Source organism: Anser brachyrhynchus, assembly GCF_964034855.1.
Source record: "Anser brachyrhynchus genome assembly, chromosome: 3".
NCBI classification, from domain to species: Eukaryota; Metazoa; Chordata; class Aves; order Anseriformes; family Anatidae; genus Anser; species Anser brachyrhynchus.
Window position 1 is genome coordinate 48022011 of NC_137696.1, and position 23044 is coordinate 48045054.

Here is a 23044-nt window from a genome sequence, read left to right on the forward strand (position 1 = left end):
TCGCACAAAACTGTGTTCTAGACACTTTAAACACATAACGCATTTCAAGAAAATGTCCCAAACTTCTGTTATCTTCATTTTCCCATGCCTCTCTTGAACTCTTCAAGTATTTAGGCCCCGTCACTCTAGTACTCTATTTACATGGCTCTTGCAAAATTAAATTGCTAACTGTTTTTGAAATCCATCATCTATATTCTGATTTTTTTTTTTCCCTCTCTACTGTGCATTTCTCTTTTTAATACAGGGCATCTATGTGCCTTTATGCTAGTGAAAGTACATTAGTATGTTTCGCTTAAAAAAACACCTAAAAATGTTTTATAGGTTTCTGCCAGATAAAATGATACCCAATCCCCCATTAGGGCATATTTGAACTTCTGCATTATAGCATATATTTATCTGAAAATGAGCTTATCCCAGCTTCTGGGGATTGTTCATGAACCCCGAATCTCCCTAGCCTGCTCCGTGTGGCTGCCTTCTCTCTGCCACTGGTTAAAAGAGCATGATTAAAGGAAAAAAGATGGTGGCTAACATACAGCATGCTGGACTCCAACTTCACCAGCCGCCAGTTCAGTGGTGTAGCTTGAGTTCTGGGGAAGGTCCAAATGGGACAGTCCGTGGGCCAAGATAAAGTGTTTGATTACAGCTCCAGCCTACCTTCACAGTCACCTTTTTTTACCACCTCCCACTGCTCCTGGTTAACAGCTGAGGGGTTGGCCAATGACTTTAGAAGCACTCAGCCCATAAATTTCCATGACTAACTGCAATTACATTATTAATTGACAAACACGTTCATAGGTTGAGGGCAGCTTCTGTGGAAGCTGAAGATGACAGCATTCAGATGATGTCAGTTGTTTTCATATGAAATCAGCTGGCCAGCAACACTGAGTACAAGGAGGTCACGCAAATCTCAGAGGTTTCTCAATGCATCCATCTTTTTATTTCATTTGCGTTGCTGGAGCCAAATTCATTGCTGCTTCACGTCCAGCTGAAGCCTGCAGCTTCCCCAAGCACTGGGATATTTTCCATATCCAGCACACAAGGAGCAGGAAAGCGAGGCATAGCGCCCTGTTCCCCATTTTACCTGAACCTCTCAGGTGCGACCCTACGCTATGCAGCCCCAAGTGATGGAGAAAACGCACATACAGCACCACGTTACTGCAGTGCCTTTCTCAGATGGCCTTGTAGTGCCACCTTCAGACTAAACCAAGACACATCCTATCACTCTCCTAACTAATAGTCCGTCCCACCTCTGGCTGCACTCCAGGCCCAACCAGCAGCCCTGAGCCTCCGGTGAAGGGGAATCCAAAACACGGCTCAGCTTCAGATCCAGACTGAATTTTGTTTCCCTGGATAGCGCAAAGAAAAGGGGGAGGATCTGGCCAATTGCAATGCTAGGTCATTAAAGCCGTGTCTAAATCCGCAAAGTCCCAGAAAGTCATGTTGTTTTAATTTGGAAGAAGGAGTTTTTGCATCTCCTCCATCCTGAGTCTGCCTCTGAGGAGATTTTGTGGTCCTTCTCCTTTCCTAAGGTATCAGACACTAATATTGTAGTAATCTAGTTTGTAAACATCGAGGACATGGAGGTGCTCGAGCGGGTCCAGAGAAGGGCAACAAAGCTGGTGAGGGGTCTGGAGAACAAGTCTTACGAGGAGCGGCTGAGGGAGCTGGGGTTGTTCAGCCTGGAGAAGAGGAGGCTCAGGGGCGACCTTATCGCACTCTACAGGTACCTAAAAGGAGGCTGTAGCGAGGTGGGGGTTGGTCTGTTCTCCCACGTGCCTGGTGACAGGACGAGGGGGAATGGGCTAAAGTTGCGCCAAGGGAGGTTTAGGTTGGATATTAGGAAGAAATTCTTTACTGAAAGGGTTGTTAGGCACTGGAATGGGCTGCCCAGGGAGGTGGTGGAGTCACCATCCCTGGAGGTCTTTAAAAGACGTTTAGATGTAGAGCTTAGGGATATGGTTTAGTGGAGGACTTGTTAGTGTTAGGTCAGAGGCTAAGGTGCTAGGTGATCTTGGAGGTCTCTTCCAACCTAGACGATTCTGTGATTCTGTGATTTTGTAAAAACTAGTAAAAAATTAGTAAAAAAAAAAAAAAAAAACGAGTAAAAAAAAAAAATAATAGAGAAACCTCAACATGACTTTCTGGGCAGCAACTTTATGACCACAATCAAGTATATAGGTACAATAACTGTGGTGAAATTAATTTGAGGAACAAATGATAGTATTTAAACATCTGATCTGCAGACACAGTTTGACATGATGTATCTGCTTTTATGTGAGACGGAAGTTTCTAGCAGGTGTAAGCAAAAGAAACCATAAATCAGAAGACAAACATTTGGCTTTTGGTTTTCTTCACCCTTATACTGCAGGTGGATACCAATGAGGTCAGTTCTAGCTACTTACTTTTTGGTTAGTCAAAAATAATGTTTTAATTGAAATACAGTAGCCTATATTTGCAAACTGGAGAGATACCAGCAATGTATTTTCCAGCCTAGTTCACACTTTGTGACTATTTGTGACTTTTTTTCTTTTTTTTCTATCTTTCCTTTCCTGTTCGTCCAGCCCATCTTTCTCTTCAGTATTACTAAAAGCTTTTGTAGGAAGCTTTCCATTTTTTGTGTGCTGGCACGTGCACGGTAACTAATTGGGAGTGGCTGGAGGCAGAGGAGCGTGGCATTAGTACGACAACATTTACCAAACATAACTTCCATACAGGTAAGCTCATTTTGATCAGACAAGGCTGACGTCTGTTAGCCTAAAATCCTGTTTGTACTGAGCAAGGTGTCTAGATCTCCCTGTTCTCATAGTGACGTAGTGTGACATTTTTAGTAATCTGGCAAAATCTGTCTACTTCAGTGTTAACCATTAGGGGTTTTGGGAAGGAGTGAGACTAAGAAACCCAAAAGGGGGGTGGCTGAGGGGCTGAGGGTTTCGTCACAGAGGCGGTGCCCGCCCGCCATGGCGCGGGGCCGGGCACGCGTGCGCAGCGGGGCCGTTGCGGGCGGAGCCGAGGCGGGGCGGCGGGGCCCGGCCGCGTCCCTCCCGGCCCGGCGGCGGTCCGCGGGCGGCAGCGCCCTGCCCGGGCCCGGCGGGGAGCCGGGGCGCTCCCGGCATGTCGCAGGCCGCCATGTCCGAGACCTACGGTAGGAGCTGGGGGGCGGCGGCGGGGCTGGGGCGGTGCGGGCAGCGCCCCGAGGGGCTGGGGGCCGCCGGGGCAGCCTCCTGCTCTCACAGCCCGAGCCTAGTGGTGGGCGTGCGGCTGCTGTTGGTGGGGCAGGGACACGGTAAGTACCTGATGGGTTAGGTGGGTGCCGTGTGGTGACAGCGGCAGCTCGGCCAGGTGTGAGGGCGGCAGCACTGCCAGCAGGAGTTCTTGTCAGGGGTTCACCGGCCTCGTTGTTTCTGCTGTGTAAGCCTGTTTATTTTCAACGCCCTGGTCATCAGGGGCTAAGGTCTCCTTCCCCGCTGTGGTCAGTGTATGGCAGGAGCACAGAACTGGGGGCAGAATGATCCCAGAGCGTGGGGCAGACATTAGGACATTGAGACCCTGCTTCTTTTTTCCATGCTTGAAACACAAAGCTTGCACAAAACCAGAGTAGCGAGTTGTGCTTCGCTGATTTAGGTAAGAGTTTGAACCAGTTTTTCATGGTCTGAACTCGTGATCGAGAACTGGGATCACTTCTGTACTCTTCTAGTGGCCTCTAAACAAACGGATGGACAGATAACCAGAGAAGGCAGAATGCCAGCAGTGCTCCAGCCTGCTTGCTATTACAATCCCATATTTTCATGCCATATCTTAACAAGTACATTTCAACATTTTTTCGTATTGTTCCAGTGATGCAAAATAGCAACTGTAAGCCCACTGTAACTCTTCATGTTTTCTGATTGTTTTGGTGTTCTAGAAAATGTGACCTTAAACTCGAAGGTTTGCAGTTGTTGTAGGTTATTTTGTTTACTTATTTTTTGGTGTGTGTTTCTTCTGAGTTTCAGTGTTTGTTCTGTATGTACATAAATAACCTACAGAAATTCTGAGCTAGAATACATGAGTGTCAAGATTTAGAGTAGACGGAGTAGTAAAAACTAAGTTATGACATAACATAGAATTTAACAATGCCTACGCTATGTCTTGACCGTGATAGTGACTAGTATCTAATTTTGTAGCGTCCTGTTGGTGCTTTGAAAAGAGGATAAGAGCAGGGCAAGTACATGTGATGATTTCCCTGATATTCTCCAGCTATTTTCAACTTAAAATTTCCATGAGCTGAGTATGGTTTCTGTTGAGAAAGCGTTGGTGGCTCTTTCTTCAATGAACTTGTGCAGTTTTTTCTTGAACTCTGGCAAATTTGCATTCACGGCATCCTTTGGCTGGGAGCTCCCCGCATATGCCATCTGTTCTGCAGAAGGTGCTCTCCTTGTTTTTTGAAGAGTTCTGCTTGATAGCCAGTTTTATTTGATGGCCTTTAGCTCTTCTGAGGGGATGGAGTGTAATATTTGTCTCCCCTCTTAATGTTTTTACTCGTCATTTCCTAGATCTGAACAAAGGAAAGGTAAAGCAGGTTTGTGTAAAACAACAGTTTAAATTGCCTTCGGTCTTACATTAAAAGGCCTAAAAACTTTTAAAGGCTAGTTGCCGTGTCTCAACTAAGGGTCAATACTAGTTTTAACAGCTTTGGTTGGGTTGCCATTATTTTGGGGACTGTACGTTGTTTGTTCAGCATCATGAGAGAGTGGGGTCTGTGTGCTAACTACATGTAAATGTTGTATTCCCCCCCCACTTTTTTTTTTGTAATACTCCAGAACAGTTGGAATAGTTTACTGCAGAATAGCTATATATAGCACTTCATCATAATTAGAGGAATCTAAGTAAATGTTTTGGCTTGCTGAGAAAGCCGTGCAGACGGTATTTTTTCCAAAAGTTATTTGCAAGAAATTTGCTTAACCCTCTTCCTTTCCAACATATATTGGGTATCAGAATCGTTTGGCAGACCTCTGAGGTTCCTTGGAATTACTTTGGAAATACTAATTTTAGTGGGGTTTTTTTCCCAAATAAATATTTTTCTGCTTATTAAAACTGCTTTACATAGCCAATTATGTTGTTTTACTCTCAGCTTTGATTTGAAAACTGTAGTTGCTTTGCTCAATTCCATTGTTTCTGGAAGATCTTTGCAGGACCTCTGCTTTAATATCAATATTGTAAATTACCTGCAGTTGAAGTGATGGTCCCATGATTAAGGATGCTTCTTCTTTCTTGCTGTTGCCAGTTGCCTTTAAGAGACAGTCTTCTCCATATCAATTTCAGTTTTATTTCATAATTCTCTTTCTGAGGCTTTGGACGTGATGCTGCCCAGGCTCCTTGGACTATCTTCATGAATACAAATGATCTTTAAGCATACGCTCCTTCTCCAGTGGGCTGTAGGGATGGTGGAAACAATCCTTGCGTGGCAGTGGACCTGTTGCCCACGAATTGTCATGTTAGTAGCAGTGGGGAATGAAAAGTTGTAACTGAATTAAATATGAGAGTGAATTTAACATTGTCTGCAACGCTTTGCTAGCTTGATATCACTGTCTGTGGAGCGCTGGAGGCTGGAGACCTGTAGAACTTGAGTGCCGGGTTCTGGAGCAGATTGTGAAATGGACAGATAGGAAAAATACTGCTTATGTTTTTTTAAATCTTAATGGCTGCTTCACACAACTGTTCTAAATTTATTTGCATCTTTCTTCTACTGGTAGAAAGAAGTCTTTACGGTACTTGTAAGTCAAATGAGGTTTAATCAGACAAACATCCAACTGTGGTTTATTGCAAATATATCACCAGAACAGTGCTGTCTCCTCTCTCTGTGGTGTTTTAGCATGGGAATGTGATGGCTCAAAGTTTGCTCTGGGAAGCAGAGTATAATAAAATGAATAATTAATAAGGATCGTGTTTGGGATTTTGCTCTTCAGTGTGTGCTGTTCCATCCTCCCCCAGCTTTCAGCTCTGCTTGGAGTGGTAAAAGGAGACTGCCAGGATACTCAGCTGAGGTATATTGGAACAAGTTGGGATTTCCGCTGCTGTAGTATGATCCTATACAATCAATTTCTTTCCCTTACAAAGTGCCAGGAACAAAACCAAAGTAATTGTGAAGAGAAAACTCCGTGAATTTTGAGACTAAATTTAGGAAGAACTTTTTACTGCTGCTGTTGGGAGAGGAGGGTCACTGTAAAATGTGCATCTGCTGTTAACAGTGGAAACAAATCTCTTAAAATAATTTTCCTTTGAATAACTCGTGCTTTCTGAGATGCAGTGGCCTCTGCATAGATAGCTACCATGAATACATGCAGGCTTTCTCCTGCTTCCCAGTGCAAAACGTAAGCATTTTCACATGATGATAAATATGGACTGATTTTACAGTGTCTTACCCTTCACGGGCAAATAAAAGTGACCTTTGGATTTTAAGTGGTAGAAGGCTAGAGGAAAGGTGGTACTACCTTTTGAGAAAACGTGATGCGTTGGATTCCACTCAAATCTCTTCAGTCCCTACTTCCTTCTGTTTTCTCCATTAATATCTACTGCTGCCAATCTGGTTTAGTTTATCAATCTCTTACTATCAGAGATATTTCTGTCATCAAAAAAGTGTTTCTTCTTGGTCTAGGCAATTTGATTCATGCTTTTCTCCTTGTCCTCCCTCCCTCCGCTTCCCGCACGCACTTCTCAGATGGTCTTTGCATTTGTCACCTTGGTCTTCAGTTTATTTCAAAGCTTATTTTATTGCTCAGGGCAGGAAGCAAAGCTGCTGTCTTTCCAGCAGTCTCTGTGCCAGCTGGAACAGAGCCATGTTTATCGGTTCTACCTGTTTATCTTGGAAATTGCTACTGCTGGAGAAAGGGGTAAGCAGGGAGAACAGCTCCTGTCTCCTCTCACTTAGAGAGAAAACCATATGCTAGTAGGAACGCTTCAGAGCACTCTTCCCTTATGCAGATTTATGCAAAATCAAAGATGTCTAACTATCAGGAAAATTCTTTTTTTTTAACTGGCATGAATGTGAGTTTCCAAAGGGTCAGCATTAATGAATGTATGCTCTAGTCTTTCCCAGGCAGCTGGAAGAAGCCTGAGCTGTGATTGAAGGTATAATTTGGTCTTTTTTCCCCCTCCTGTATTAAGAAGAGTATAGAAGACAATTCATTTCACATTACATTTTAAAGGCTAGGCTGCAGTAGTTCAGAAGCAGTTCAATTATCCCTTCTGCTGGAGTAAACTTCAGACAGAGAAGGAGGTTGGATGTCCTGGGGTGGTTTCCCCATCGGCCGCCTGGTTTTGATCTGCCGTGGTGGTTGAGTCAAAGCCCACCATTGTCTCCCTTCTCCTTCCTCCTCAGCCTCCCTCATTCCCCCGGCGTGCAGCAGTTTGGCTGCCGCTGCCGGCGCTGCTTTGGGGTGGAGCCGCGGTTTTACTGAGTCCTTTTCACCTGTGCTAGGAAGCAAGGATCCATCCAGCTGCTTTGCTCCCTGGCACTGTGTGCAGTGTGGGATCAGGTGGGGCACGTAGCGCACAGAGGGGAGTAAGTTGACTCCTTATACTGCCTTACTTCCTTAAACAGCCATGCCATGCTATCTTTCTTCTCTTCATGCTTTCTCTAGTGAATGTCTTGTTACCCTTTTTCCTTCTGGCACAGAGTTCAGTTTTCCTTCGAAATCCTTTCTACACAATGAAGACATTATTTACAGGCAGAGTGCTTTAACTTTTCTAGATCGTTTTAGTAACCAGCATGATAGCAAGCATTTTTAGCATGGGAATGATGTTTCTTTTCAGCTTCTCCATGAAGGAGGAACAACAGAGCTCATGAGAAAAACTTCTTTCGGGTGACAGCCTTGGCAGCCGACTGGAATGCCGGAGCTCAGAGCTTCTTTGTCAATCACAAAAATGAATAAATAAAAGCAAGCTGTAAACGAAGTGACTTAACTCCTCTGGGAGGGGAGGCCAAAAAGAAAAACTAGAACAATAAGCAATGGTACAAACACTAGGATATGAGTTGTATTCAGTGAAATTGCACAGAATTATTATATGGAAGGTTTTTCTGAGTATGAGTTGCAGTGTGGGCACATAGCTTCTTTAGCCTGTCTCATTCAGTTTCTGTTTCTGAACAATGCTGCATTTTCTGAGACGTCCACACAGTTCAAAGAGATGATATTTCATGTCCTAAATCAAACAAAGTTATAAACATGTTATTGATATGGTTGCCAGTACCATGCAGAATGACGCTCTAAGAAAGAAGTTCCACAACAACAAACCGAAAAAATATTTTCCCTCTTCTTACCTGGTATTACCTCATTCATTGATAGTCTGGGCTGATAACTTTAAAAAGCTCCCAACTCATTAAATATGGATATTTGTGACTTTTGGTATTGGCAAATGCTTTTTCTTGTCCTTCCTTGCTGGTGATTACATGTGCAAAGTATTCCAGATTTCCTGAAACGTGTTATCCGGTGCTTGTGGGTAAGCTATTAATGTTAAGTCTGATTGAGAGCCTTTTGCTCTTGTGAACAATTGACATAAAATAATTTCAAGTGATAGAAGTACCTTTGTGAACATAACTGCAAAACATTACTTTCCTTACTGTATGAGTCTGCATGTTGTGAAAGATTTTCTGGTATAAATTTTTTAATAGAGGGCTTGGCTTTTTCCATTCTGTAGGCGACTAAAACACTTCTCTTCTTTACAATTCACTTGATTACAGTATGAAACTGCACTTTCAAGTTTCACCTTAGAAAACCGGTTTGCTGTTCTGGCAGATGGAAGCATTTTTTTTTTCTACCAAGCAAGCAGGTATTGAATCATCATCTATCCAAATGATTTTTCTGTAGGGAAATAAAACAAAAAAACAAACAAAAAAAATCCTAAAGTTGTCTGGCCTAATAGGATTTTGGTAGGAGTTAGGAATCTATCTGTACAGTGCTGTTAGCGTACGGTATCCATTTGAGGAATTTAATAAGAAATCTCCAGTATCACTCTGCTTTCAGAGCAAAATCTGAAGCACCTCAGGAAAAATCCAGTGCTGTTCTGAGGCCCTTCCATATCGGTCCCTGCCAGTGACGCCGTTGGCTCTGAATTCCTCGCTGGCCTGAAGCCTGCCTGTGCAGAACAGAGCAGCTCCTCAATTGTGCCGCTCAGCAGGGTTTTGTGGATGGCAAAATACGGCTTCATCGACCACATCTAACAACCAGGGCTTAAAATGACAGGAAAAACTAGTGTAGGAACAGAGATTTGCTGTCGTTCTTTTCCTCTTTCAGCTTGACAGTAGCTGTTAAACTACTGTCCATGGTATGAGTTGTCCATGGACAAAAGAAAGGTAGGCTTGATATTTGTAGTTGTTTTTAACACGAAATTCTGACAAGCAGTATTTGCCAGTTATGTAGGAGAACCGGTTTTAACTGGATTTCAAATTTATATTTGGAAAAAACTGCGGAGACAAGAAGCAGATTATTTTCGTTGCAACTGTGTCTCAGAACATCTTGCATTTTGAGGAACTCTTTGAAAGTGGTAAAATCAGTGAGATTACACACACCCACGGTGGTTTAAATATATGGAAAGGTACACAAGGCAGCTAACTAGTGCTGTTTTGTCCATAAAAAGAGACATTTGGCTTTCTTAACCTAACGCTTTGGGGCCGTTAATGATATACATACATTTCATGCTAACGGTGAAGATTTGTTACAGTCTGGAGAATGAAGTATTCTGAGTTTCAGTGTGTTTTGCAGTTGAGATGACAGGAAGGGTCCTCCTTTACTGGAAGAACCAGTACACATTTCACAGCCTGAACCAAAATCCCTTTTCTTACAGTCTTTTTCATCTACAAAGCATGAGCAGCTGGGTGGGGGCGTGAAGAATGAGAGGAGTTTGGAACAGAATGTCTAGAGTGTGTAAATGGTCATACTTGTGAGCAAAAAAAGCAATCTCTTCTTTCTGAGACAAGCAGAACAGAGTCCATAGCAAAGCCTGTTACAGCATTTGGAACAGGAAAATCATGCAGAGGTAGAGTGAAAAACAGCAGAAACCTTTGGTAAAACAATACCTCATTTTAAAGGTAACAAAATTTGGAAAACAACTGAAGACAAAGAATGGTGGACTTTGCCAGGATTCATAGCCACTTGCTTTTTGCTTTTGGCATTGCTAGATGTTTGTGATGCACCATAACAAATAACAATTCCTGCTCGAAACAGAATGAGCAGGTAGACTTCTTTGTGCATGTTAAATTCGACCTGTAAAGCTAAAGGTTCAAACAAGGTTCTGAAAGATTCATGTATTGGTGCTTTGACTTGCTTCGTATTGTCAAAACTAATGCAAAGTTTTTATTTTTGTTGCTATTGCAAGCTTAATTCTTTTCATTGCATGCTTATTTGATGTTTTACTATGTTTATAAGGAACTGCACAATAAAGCAAAGAGGACTATAAAAAGAACGCTGCTGGTGGAAAAATAAATAGTGAATCACGCAAGAACTTTAACAGTTGTCTTGATGGCTCGGTGTTGGGGAAGTAATTGTAAACCTTCTAATCACAGTTCATCAGTGTAAATGTTTGAGAGTGATAAGACAAGGAGGCTTTCTTCAGTCTTTAGCCAACCTGAGAGTAGACCTGGAGAGGTAGTATCAAACTGTATAGATAACAGTACAAATGACATCTTGGATACTTGCCTTGCTAAATGAACACTGATGTAAAAGGTTCATAAGTAGGCAAAGTGCCAGAAGTAACTGTATCTTCGTTTATCATACAGAGGAAAAGTGAAAGCAGCCATTCCAGAATAAAAAATACTTCTTGCCTCTGAATACATAGGAAAAACATTCTAGTTGTTCCAGATCATAGATGTATTAAAAGCGGAAAATAATCTAAATACATTTTTTTTTTTAATCTAGACGTTTTTGTACTTTTTTTTTTTTAGAGTTAATGTCATGATACAGGGCATTTGTACTGACTCTAGTTGATAGCTTACATGCCCTTAAAACAGGTTGCTGGTATACAAGCCAACCATATGCCTTGTAATTCAACCATTTAATCTCCTCTTGTCATTCTTGTATCTCCATAAACAAATAGCATTCTTAGCTCTTACTTTCTAACCTCACTATTGAATAAACAAATAGCATTCTTAGCTCTTACTTTCTAACCTCACTATTGAATACACTGGGGTATTCTTCAGATCTATCATTATTTTGCCCTCTATTCTCTTCTCCATGAAATAACAGCTACTAGACAGTAGATGGTGTGGGTACGTGGTCTTATGACAAAAATGTGAGTTCTTACTAAAAGTTAGCAATTTTTGTTTGTTTCAATCTTCAGATTTCCTGTTTAAGTTCTTGGTCATAGGAAATGCTGGAACTGGAAAATCCTGTTTGCTACACCAATTTATTGAAAAGAAGTGTAAGTATACATGAGCACAATAAGAGTTCTCCAAAGATTTATCTTTCTCAACTGAATTATAATTCTTTTGAGAAACACCTCTAGAATGATAATGTGTAATTACCAAGGAACTGTGCATGACCTATGAACTTGAACCATGACCTCGCTTCTGATATGGGCAGTTACATACTGCTAAGAATCTGTGCTATCAACAGTCTGCATAGAGCAAGTGCCTTAACTTGCTATAAAGTTGAACTTGCTTAAAAAATGTATCTTGCTTATTCATGGGCAAGACTGGCATTTTGTGTTTTGCTTTTTCTTTAATTTTAAATTGTGTCGAAGTATTAGAAAACAGTGGAATAAAATGTAACAGAAGTTGTCTTGCCGTTCATTAATGGGAACCAGGAATGATTTGATTAAGGCAGGTCATTCTAGTAATTTTGAATTCAATAGGATGTTCAAAAAATGTAATAAATGCTTTTTTTCTGCATGATGGCAGTAGGCTTATGAGTTGCACTGATTTTTGTTTGCTCAAAAAGTAGCTGATAATTTGAACACTGAAGAGTTTGGATCAGACATAACCTGGATTTTGTGACAACTACTCATTTACCCTAAATACTCTCCAAATAACAACTCTATTTTTTGTTTTTCAGTCAAAGATGATTCAAATCATACAATAGGAGTGGAATTCGGTTCAAAGATCATAAACGTTGGTGGTAAATATGTAAAATTGCAGATATGGGACACAGCAGGACAAGAGAGATTCAGGTGCCCTTTTCAGCCATTTTATTAAATGTTGTTTCTTCAATCATTACTTTCGATGATGTCTCTTTTTTTATCCCTGTTTATAAGTAGGGATAATGGACTTTAGAAATCCCCAGATTGCTATGTTCATTGAAAATGCTTTGTCAAAAGCCTAGTTATAAATAGTCTGCTGCTGCATAGCTTACTATGTTTAAAATCATGTTTTATTTAAATAAATAAATGTTTCGTAGTGTAGATTGCATTATATTAACCCAGATCTGAAACAACAGAGATTTAACAGTGTGGTGGTTTTGCACCGATGGTCAGCTAAACTCCACTGCACTGCTCTCTCACTTGTCAAAGGAGTGAGGGGAGAAAATATTTTGGAAAAAAAAAAAGGCTCTCAGTTTGAGATAAGGATAATTTAATTAAAGAGAAAAGAAAGAGGAGAAAGTACGCAAAGGTCATGTGGAAGCGAAGAGAGAGCTAAACAATCTCCACTTTCCATTGGTGAGCAATGTTCGGCCACATCTTGGGAAACAGGGTCTCACTGCACGCGTATAGTGGTTGTTTGAGAGGACAGGCATTTTTATAGCAAGAGCCCCCTTCTGTGTCCCCTTTTCTACCTTTTATTGCTGAGTGTGACACCGTACGGTATGGATTATCCCTTTGGTCGGTTTGGGTCAGCTGCCCTGGTGATGTCCCCTCCCCACCTCCTGCCCGCTGGCTTTGGGATGGTTTGGAGAGAGTCCTGCTGCTGTGCCAGCACTGCTCAGCAAGAGAGATAACACTGGTGTGTTACCAGGGCTGTTCTAGGTACAGGTGCAGAGCACAGCACCGTATGGGCTGCTGCAGGGACAGTTAACTCCATCCCAGCCAGACCTGGTACAAACAGAAATGGATATCTGTAATTCTATTTCAGGTCTGTAACGAGAAGTTACTATAGAGGTGCTGCAGGTGCTTTGCTGGTCTATGATATAACCAGGTAAGAAAACTACTGCATTTTGTTTATTGGCTATCAGATATGGTTAACAAATAATTATATACTGCCCAAGTATCTAATCCTCTAACAGAGAATGGACAGGAAGAAAAGAAAAATATAAAAATATTACTGTTTTAATGTGCGCTCAAGTCTTGGGACTTGCTTACGTGAGATACTATGAATGCCATAAATGTAAGCAGAGTGTAAGGGTTAGAAAAATAGATGGGAATGGGCTCACCAGTAGCTGTTGTAATCACAGTAGACTAAATGCAGCCACTGGCTTAGGAAGCCTGTAACCACCAACTGTTGGAAACTGAATAAATTGGGGAAGGATCACTGTGCATGTCTTGTTCTCTTCTTGAAATATCTTTTACACTCATGATTTTACAAAGCTAAAACAAGCCTCTGGCCTGATCTATGTTGCTTAATTTCATAGCCTTCAAAACAAATAACCTGGCACTGGCAGGGTGCAACAGAAATTTAGAGCAGACTTGAGCCACTTTTAATCAAAGCTGTACACCCCTATTTGTGCAAATTGCTTGTTAGTGTTCTGGTATAACAGGTCTTCTGGAGAAGCTAGTTCTACCTATGTGTTCCTTAATTATAGCCCCCCAAAACCTGTTCATCCGTATTTTTTATTTATTTTTTAATATTATAGCCAATAGAAGACCATACCATTGCACACTTACACCTTTTTTTTTCTGGCTACCATTGACTGATACTTGTCAGCTAAGTTTCATATTGGTTCTTAATGACTTGGCTAGGTCTGTTGCTCTTTGTCCTGTGAGTGTACTGTTCTCCTCTGAGCAGTCTTTGAAATCAGTGTTTTGTACTTAAGGTCAGCTGGATGCATTTGTCAGTCCTGTTTCTTGAAGGCTTTAGCACTGACCACCACTACAGTGGCTAATGGTGTGTGCATAACTGCTTGCAATGTAATTGGTCTTAAAACAAATGTGAAACTTCAGGTCAGCAAGTCTCGTTAAGTGTAGTTAATTATTATAATCCCATCTGAAACTTAAGTATCAGATGAATTCCATGTTAAACAATAACTCATTCTGTTAGCCCTAAATTTCATGTACAGAAGGCTGAAACTAGATTAGCACTTAAAATTTTAGCCTTTCATATTAATGGGGTGTTTTGTTATTTATTTTGACTTACTCCGACCTGTGGGGTTTTTTGAGTGAGTAATAGCAAGCAGGCTGCTACCTCTCAGAGACGACAAGTAGTCTGACTCATCATGAACTATGGATTTCTTTTTTGTTTGCTTTTTTCTTTGTTTCGTCATCTGTGCCCCTTTCATCTGGGGTTGTCGCTCTAAACCATATTAGTGGTATTTTAGAAGAGGTCCAACTTTCAGAGAGCTTTATAGCTGCAACTGGGATATCTGTATGTGTTTAGATCATAGAACCTGGTGTCTGAATCAGAATTTATTAATCAGAATGGCTATCTAATGAAAGGAGGTATGGCAGTGGAACAGAATATTCATAAACGCAAGGAGAAGTAAGCTGAGAGGCATTCCTTTCTAAAGGATCCCACAGCACATGTACACAGCTAGCATGTTTCTTGAATATATAAAATACTGCTGAAAAGAAATTGGCTGATTAATTTCACTTTTGCTTTTTAAAAACTTTAAGCTTTTAAATAGTTTCATGAAAGAACTTGATACACTTCCCAGTTTATTGTAAGTGACTTGCCTGACTAGCAGCAGTTTGTGGCTTGCCACAAATTTGATTTGCCTTCTAAGCTTTAGCTCGGTGATCTATTCACTAGAAATGAGTGTATTCTAATACGGGATGTTATTTTCTTCGCAGCCGAGAAACCTACAATGCACTTACTAATTGGTTGACAGATGCAAGAATGTTAGCAAGTCAAAATATTGTAATAATACTGTGTGGAAACAAAAAGGATCTTGATGCAGATCGTGAAGTTACTTTTTTAGAAGCATCCCGCTTTGCACAAGAAAATGGTAAGTAGTACAAAGTCCTCATGTAATGATGAACGATGTCTTATATTTAAAACAATTTAGTTTTTGTGCAGATAGGGAATACTTTGTTGGCCCACTGTAACTTGTCAAGTGTCTGCGGAAGAGATAATCCTGTTAGTAGATGAGGCAGAGGGAAAGGACAGTGTCTGTAGTGAGAACTGCATGGACTATTTAAGTTCTATTACCAGTGATTCTTCCAGTCATAGATGCTACTTGAAGTGGGCAATATATTCTGTAGGGAGTGTAATACAGCCTCAGGTGTTACCTTGCCACCAATGGGCTGGAGAGAAACTAGAGTAATATTTCCTAGTTTTCAGCTTCTTGTAGATACTATACATTGTAGATAAGGTTGGATGGTGTTGGCTTCAGATGAAAGCAATACGTTTCACTCATGAGAAACAGTTCAATATATGGCGTAGATCCAGAGGACTATTACCTGGTCTGTAGCATCCAGAATTTTCAGTCTTTCAAGACACGTTTCTGTGGCAGCTAAAGCCAGTCTCGTTCTGAGCTTCTATGCTACAATCCTGCTAACAGTAAAATCTGTTTTCAGTTTGCAAATTGATTATGAAGTCTCTTCTACCATGTATTTTACTGTAGTTGCTGGCTGACCCCTTGCATATAGTTTTCTATTAACAGGAAGCTATATGAAGCTCTTCGGTTTCATGTGCTATTTTGCATGCGCAGCCTAGGTTATTGTGTTTGGATTCTGACTTTCTAGGTTTGTGTAAATTTCAGAGGAAGTTTTTGTGGTTTTAGAAGTTTTGCTTTCAAAAACAGATTTTTTTTCAGGACCATGCTATTGGGGATAGCTCTCCTGAAGTTTAAGAAAAATTATTGTTAGTATCAATTTTTGTTTGAATTGCTATATCAGATATTTCAGACTTGCTTTGAGATTGTTTTTCTGCTGTCAAATGCAGAGCTGATGTTCTTGGAAACAAGTGCACTAACAGGGGAAAATGTTGAAGAGGCCTTTGTACAGTGTGCAAGAAAAATACTCAATAAAATTGAATCAGGTAAATAGAGATTTTTATTTTTCCCTGAAAAATAAAAGTATATGTGTAAGTTTCAGCATCTAATGTTAACTAGTTGTAGTAAAATAACCAGTTTGATTTATAGCCATATGTTTTAATAGAAATGAACGTCCAAGTCAGATCTGTATACCTAAAAGGAGGAGAGGGGTGGATCATGGATGTTTTGACATGGCATTTACCTTAATAGTCAGCTCAGAGTATGGGCAATGCATTCTGTGGGTTGCTATGTCCATACAGACGTGAAGCGTGACATTAGATTTAGCAATGCAGAATAAAAACCTAGCATGAGGGCAGGCATACCTTTTATTTCTGCTTCTCTTGTATAGCAGGAAATGTGGTCAAGAGAATTTGAACACTAACACAGAAGATGCCGGGGATGTTTCCTAGCAACTGTATTCCCTGAAGTGACCTCCCTAGCTCTCAGCTGAAATCATTTTTTCTTTTGTAGATCTAGAAATATACCAGAAGCTTCTCTATGCAAGTGGGCAGGTTTCTATCAGAAACAGACTCCCAAGTGTTGTGTCATTAGAGCTAATCTGTTGTTCTGATTTTTGTCTGTCATCAGCTGTCCAATGTCTTCCAAGTTTTAAGAATGGGCTATATTGGAAAGTATCTCAGACTCAGATTACACATTTTGAATGCCAAACAAAATTATGCAAAAAGAATACAGTATTTTCACAGGAGTTTCCTGATCACTGCATCAAATAAATGCCAAATAGCAACCTCCATTTTAAATAAAAAGAAAAAAGCAACAAAAAAGCAGAGCATGGCTAGTTAGTCATGATACTGTATTTCCATGACTGATTTAAAGAGGCATTAATATGACAAAAGTGAGTCCTGCTTTATGTGAGCTGTTTGTCCTTTCCCTTGTGTCATCACACACGCACTGAATCATGAAAAAATTGAGCCTGGAGAGGACCTCTGGACGTCCAGCCTCCTGTTTCAAGTTAGGGTCAGCTTCAAAGTGGGAGCAGGTTGCCCAGGGCACATCAAGGCATATTTTGAGATGCCCCAAGACGTTCAGAAGTTCTCATTGTGCATCCTGTGTCTATTGCCTCTTGTCCTTTTATTGTGCATTTCTGAGTGCGGTCTGGCCCTAGCCTTTAGACCCTTTTAAGATCCTGCAGTCCTGCATTCAGATTCTCTTAGCCTTCTCTTCTCCAGGCTGAACAAACACAGCTTTCTTAGCCTCTGCCTGAACGTAGTGTGCTTCAGCCTGCAACTGTCTCAGTGGCCTTCTCCTGTACTCTCCCCAGTTTGTTCTTCGCATTTGTGGAATGCAGAACTGGACATAGGGCTCTCAATGTGGCTTTGCAAGTGCCAAGCAGAGTGAAATAATCACGTCTCTCATCCTGCTGGCTACACTCTTGCTATCACAGCCCTGTGCATTGTTTACCCCCGTTGTCATGAGTGCGTGCTATGTCTCATGGTCAGCTTGTCCATCAGGCCCCCCAGGTCTTTTTTTGGCAGGGCTGCTGTGTAACAACTGGTCAGTCCCCAGTCTGTACCGGTGCTTGGGGTTGTTCTGTCACAAATACGGTACTCTGCACGTGTAGGTGCTGAATGTCATGAGGTTCCTGCTGGCATGGTTCCTCTAGTTTGGTCAAGGTGTTTTCTGAATGGTAGCCCTACCCTCAAGTTATCAACTGCTCTGCTCAACGTGGCATCATCTGCCGACTCACAGGGGGAGCAGATATGTGCAATGAACCTGAATAAGTTATCTGAATTATTCAGAGGGATTTTTTTTTTTTTACCTAAACATTTCTAACCTTGGCCAGTTCACCATGGAGTAAGAAATGGAAGAACATTTCTGAAGGCACTGGGTGTGAAGTAAACCAGCCACAGAAATGGATTAGCAGTAGCTGGGGAAGCTGAGGCCATTTCCTCCAGGGGCAGTGCTTTATGGAATGTTACCGTCAAATTGATCCATTTCTGTTTGGCTTAGTATTAACAGTGCTTGCTTGTTAGTCTCTGAGAGCAGGTGTCTTTTAACATGAAACAGTGTTTGCAGAACACATTTTAGGTATTTCCTTTGTTAGAAGTAGCGCAAAAACACTTTTCTGTTGCAGCCTAGCTCGAACTGCTTTGTCATTATGATTAAGGGCACACGGTTGTAATTACAGAAGAAAATAGCACAGTTCTAGAGTTGCCTAAAAATAAACAGAATTGCAATAGATCTCTCCGTAACTAGAGCAGAACATCATTTTATGTTTGTATCTGATGCCGTCGTTTAAATTGGAATGTACTATTTGTAAGTGATCCATCCTCTGTGACCATTTTGTTTCTCCTCAGGAGAGTTAGATCCAGAAAGAATGGGCTCAGGTATTCAGTATGGAGACGCTGCCTTGAGACAGCTGAGATCGCCACGTAGAGCACAAGCACAAAGTGCTCAAGAATGTGGGTGTTAAAGAAGCAAAGCACAAAATTCCAAATACTCACTTTAGATACAGAAGGTAAGTTAGTTACAAAAATCTCAGGGTGTTTGGTAAATTACTGTATTTCATAAATGGGCTACACCAACTGCTTGGCATTTTCAGTTTCACGGCCTGTAAAAGCAGCAGCATGGAATCTAATGAAATAATGCACAGTAGAGGTTTACACAAGACTTTTACTCCCTACTGATGTGTTTGAGGTTTTTACTCTGAGGAATGCTGCGGAAAACATTTAAAAATTCTGTATATCTGAAATGCATTGTTCTTCTGATACTTACCTAATGCACTGTAGAAAAAGTGAATCATTTCCATGGTATTGTGAATAAATATTACTAGGAATGAGAATTTACAAAATGCATGGGGGCAGTATCTTGTCCAAAGCTATTAGATAGTATTGTCTGAAAAAAAAAAAAATGAAATTTAAAGACTGACACTTGGAAATGAAAGGTAGTACTGGATTTCAAGCTTCCACTGACTGTTTTTTTCCTACTTTCCCCCTTAGTCACTGAGGGTAATTAAAGAATTGCTGTGTATAAGTTTTTCCAGCCACATTAAGCCTTAATTCTCTAACATGAGGGCAGTGATATCAAATTAAGCTATTACTGGAAGCATAGTTACTACGTCAGTCTTACTGTATTCATTTTTATCAATTTGGGCAGCGCATGGCAGCATTACTCAAACTGCCAGCAGAAGCTTTACAGAACGTTAAATAAGGCCACGTTCAATTATGTGTTCTCATATTTTGTTCTATATTCAAGGAGCTTAGTTCCCAGTTAAAGCCCAGAATTTTAAATAATGCTTGAGAATCCTTTAACTGCTTTCATCCTTTTTTTTCTCCTATAAAACACCTTCCTTCAACTAAGAGACTGCTAAAAGGGGCATTCATTTAGTCCAATTCTGTGTGGCTCCACAGCAGTGACTATTTATTGATCTTATTTCAGCTCTTGAGGTTTTACATTGATTGGTGTGGGTAAGTGATGGAGTTCCTATGTATTTTTCAGCTGTCCATGTAAATGGCATTTGAAGAAACAAAGTTTGAGAGCTATGCAGTTTTTAAACATGCCTTTCCGCTATATACAGACAGAGCAGACGACTGCTGACAGAAAGGTGCGCCGTGTGCTGTGGGTGGAGGATTGTCCGTGTGACACAAAAGCCTGTAAAGCAAACCTGATAATTCAGTGGACAATGTTAAGGTGATACCTGTATGTAAGCATTTTCCGTTGCCTACTTTTGTTCTTTCATCTTTAGTTGAAAGCATTGCTATATACTGTAAATAATGTAACAGTAAATTTACAAAGCATGGTATACTTATATATGATGATAGAATGTTGCACTACAAGCAGTTTAATATTTTATTTTTTTATATAAACTAAAATTTAACTGAGGTAGGCTTTGTCGTGTTTGTCGCACAACAGTTTATATTTATGCCATGTATTACAAAACCACTGGCAGTGTCAGTAAGAGGTGGCTGTTTGTTTTTCCTTCTTAATTTGACACATTCTGACAAGGTGTCTACACAACTGATTTTCAATGTAGGGTTAGACCCATAGTTAACATTTTGTAACACATCAGATTGGAGACTTCATCTTTATTGAAGTTCACATATCATAATTCTTAATTTATCATAATTCTTAAGTATCTCTTAAGATATTTAAGAATTGAGAAGTTCAGAAACATGCTTTTAAATCTCTCAAATGGCTGTCAACTGACATGCATTTTGGAATTTTTCTTGGTCCTGATGTTTTGTTTAGCACTGGTGTCATGATGATAGTATGTATATGTGAACAGAACTGTGCATCTTCTGTGTGTTTTGTAATTCTAGTGCAGGGGCAGGGGCTCATAGAAAACGATCACAGGAAGAATTCTATTTAACCTCTTACTTCTAAGAAATCAACTAGGGAAAAATGATAGCTGGTGAAGCATACCCGGTAAAGTACAAACTGAACCCCAGTGTTTTTTTCCCAAACTATCCCGAACATTTGAAGTTTAGAATACTAATATCTTGTACCTCTTACAAGGTACAACTAAGAACTTGAATTGTAAAATTAGATTTTAAAATGATGAACTTAAATTCTGCCTTTCTTGAGTTCTACCTTTTAACTTTTTTGTGTGGATACTACATAATGCTATCCACATTGCTTCCAGAAGACTTGCATGAGAAGAAAAAAAATGAATACTATTTATGTAGTTCTTTCTTCCTGTGAAGCTCATCAAGGAAACCTTCAGCCTTGGTGCTAATTTTTGTATGTTAATTAATTCTTCCCGTGCTGTTTTTGTATGGTGGGGAAGAGGTATGGAACAAGAGATTAGGAATCCTGTTGTCATGGCTTAGCTGGAGACAAAAGAGAAGAGACTTGCAGAGGGTTCAAGAGGGAAGAGAGAACCACAAGTATTGCATACCACTTTTACAGTGTCATGACAACTGATCAGGTAAGAGTTGGGGCTTTTATGGAGCTGTGGAAATAAGTTAGTGTTTCTGGAGGTAGCCAAACTCAAACTGCTGGCAGGGAGTGACATTCCAGTTGTACTCATACAAGTAAGTAAAAATATCTCTAGTGATTTCCAACTAGAAAGGGGATGTTATCCTGGAAGTGCAAATTAACACAAAATAGCTCATCTGATCAGAACCCAGGGTTGAAATTCCAAGGGTAAAAGTGCTTTATTTTTCTATACATGAATCTTCCCTATTTAAGGGACATTGGTCAAATGTACGTTTAAAAACTAAATAAGAAAACTAAACCAAGGCTGTAATTCAGAGGGCAGTTAATGCACAAGAGCAAACCAAAAATCCTACAAAGAGGAGAGGTATACTGTCTTTCATGGAATTAGAATTGCATGTAAAAAATATTGTCCTGACACTTTTGGTTCAAATAGATGCTCATCGCAAAATTATACACCCCTGGCTCATCTTTGAGTTAAAAGTACAAAATAATTAAGTTTGCTGTGTACTAGAAAAGCCTAGGCTTAATTTTAAAAAGGTTGTGGGGTCTGAAGACTTTTTCATGTTATAGCTCTCTGTATCATGTTTTATTTAAGATTTGGATTTTTATATAACTGATAAGAATTTATTCCAAGGCATTTTATTGTTGATAAACTGTCTCAAAATATACTTTTTAATCCTGCATTTACAATAAGAACAAACTCCAAGTAACCTTACCTGTCTTAGTCATGACATTTATTTTGACTTCCATTACTCCGAGAGCAAGTTCCCTGAAGTAGATGGTGGATGCAGTTACCACCTCCAGCATGTCCAAGTGGCATATTGTTCAACTGAGATGTGTTGCATTTACCAGAGTTCTTGGGGGTGGGGGTGAAGGTGTCAGTTCTGAAACCCCAAACCAATACTGAAGTACTGGAAAAGTGATAGAGGAATGTGTTCCCTATGATCTAATCAGATTTCTTGGTACACGGACAAAAGTAAAAGCTGTGCACTTACCCGCCATGACATAGCACAGGTAAAGCCAAAGCCTCCCTTCCAACACTGTTAAAATGGTTGAAGTGGGGTTGCCACTTGATAAAAACTTCTCTATTAGTACACTAACAGTTGAAACAGGGGGAGGGTTGTTACTTAGTTATGTTTCTTTCAGCAGTGTACTACTTTAAAGCAAGTGCTCTACAGGGTGTTTTTTATTTTAAAAATATTTTCCAGTCCTTTTCCCTTTGTATACAAGAGTGGCCCTTTGGTTTATACTAGTTCATGTGATCATGTTGGTCATGTGTCAGTGGTTAAGCAGCAGTAAGCACAGTTTTATTCTTCAACAAATTGTCTTATGCTGTCCCCTTCCTGTGAGGAAGGAAAGAATACCTTCTTCATTATAATCAGGATTGCCAGGTTTTTACCATTTCCTTATACTTACACCCTTACTATATTAGTGCATATTAAACCTGGTTAATATACATTTTGTAAAGTGTTGCACCCTTAGGCTGTATCTCACTGACATTTAAAACAGATACTTTCTAAAATGGCAGCTTCTGAGGAGAATACTGTTGGAAGCAGTAGCTTTCCAGTGTAAGCTTTGCTGTTTACTCTTTTTCCTCTGAGTATTTTTATTTCTAAAAATAAACATCAAGCCCTTAAGAGCTCTGGAATCAATTTTAAGCTTTAACTTTATAGTTCACACAGCAAACCAAACGTAGCTCACATAACATTAAGTGATAATTGTTACATTATATATGGTTTTTAGTGTAAAGTTCTTACTTTACCAAAGCAAGATGGCTTAGTTTTACACAAAGTACTAGGCACCCATATCCTAGGATTTACTGGATATGGAACTTTAACCGTTCAGAGCTTTAGAAGATTTAAATGTCTTATTAAATCCTGTCTTGCCTTTTAATGAGGCTGCTGGCCTATACTATTTCATTTCATGCTTGTATCTAACACCAAATAAAGAATTTTTGATTTCTAGGTGTTGTACTGCAAATCCTGTTTATTTGCACTTTTGCCTGATAAGGTACATCCACAAGACAAACCTTAGATGGGCTCAAAAACAAAAAACACTTC

The 23044-nt window shown here is 40.1% G+C and overlaps 1 protein-coding gene across 2 annotated transcripts; it reads left to right on the forward strand.

Moving 5' to 3' along the window:
• The first annotated feature begins 2985 nt into the window (after positions 1-2985).
• On the forward strand, positions 2986-22948 carry RAB4A (RAB4A, member RAS oncogene family). Of its 2 annotated transcripts, none has more exons than XM_080585200.1 (8): positions 2986-3142; positions 11308-11388; positions 12021-12135; positions 13034-13096; positions 14905-15059; positions 15998-16093; positions 18404-18564; positions 19545-22948. In XM_080585200.1, exons 1-7 carry the CDS (start codon positions 3112-3114, stop codon positions 18517-18519), a joined length of 657 nt encoding a protein of 218 aa, XP_080441326.1. In that variant the 5' UTR covers positions 2986-3111; the 3' UTR covers positions 18520-18564; positions 19545-22948. The 2 variants fall into 2 exon arrangements, with proteins under 2 accessions (XP_080441326.1, XP_080441327.1); XM_080585201.1 differs by having other exon boundaries at positions 19624-22948.
• Positions 22949-23044: the final 96 nt, after the last annotated feature.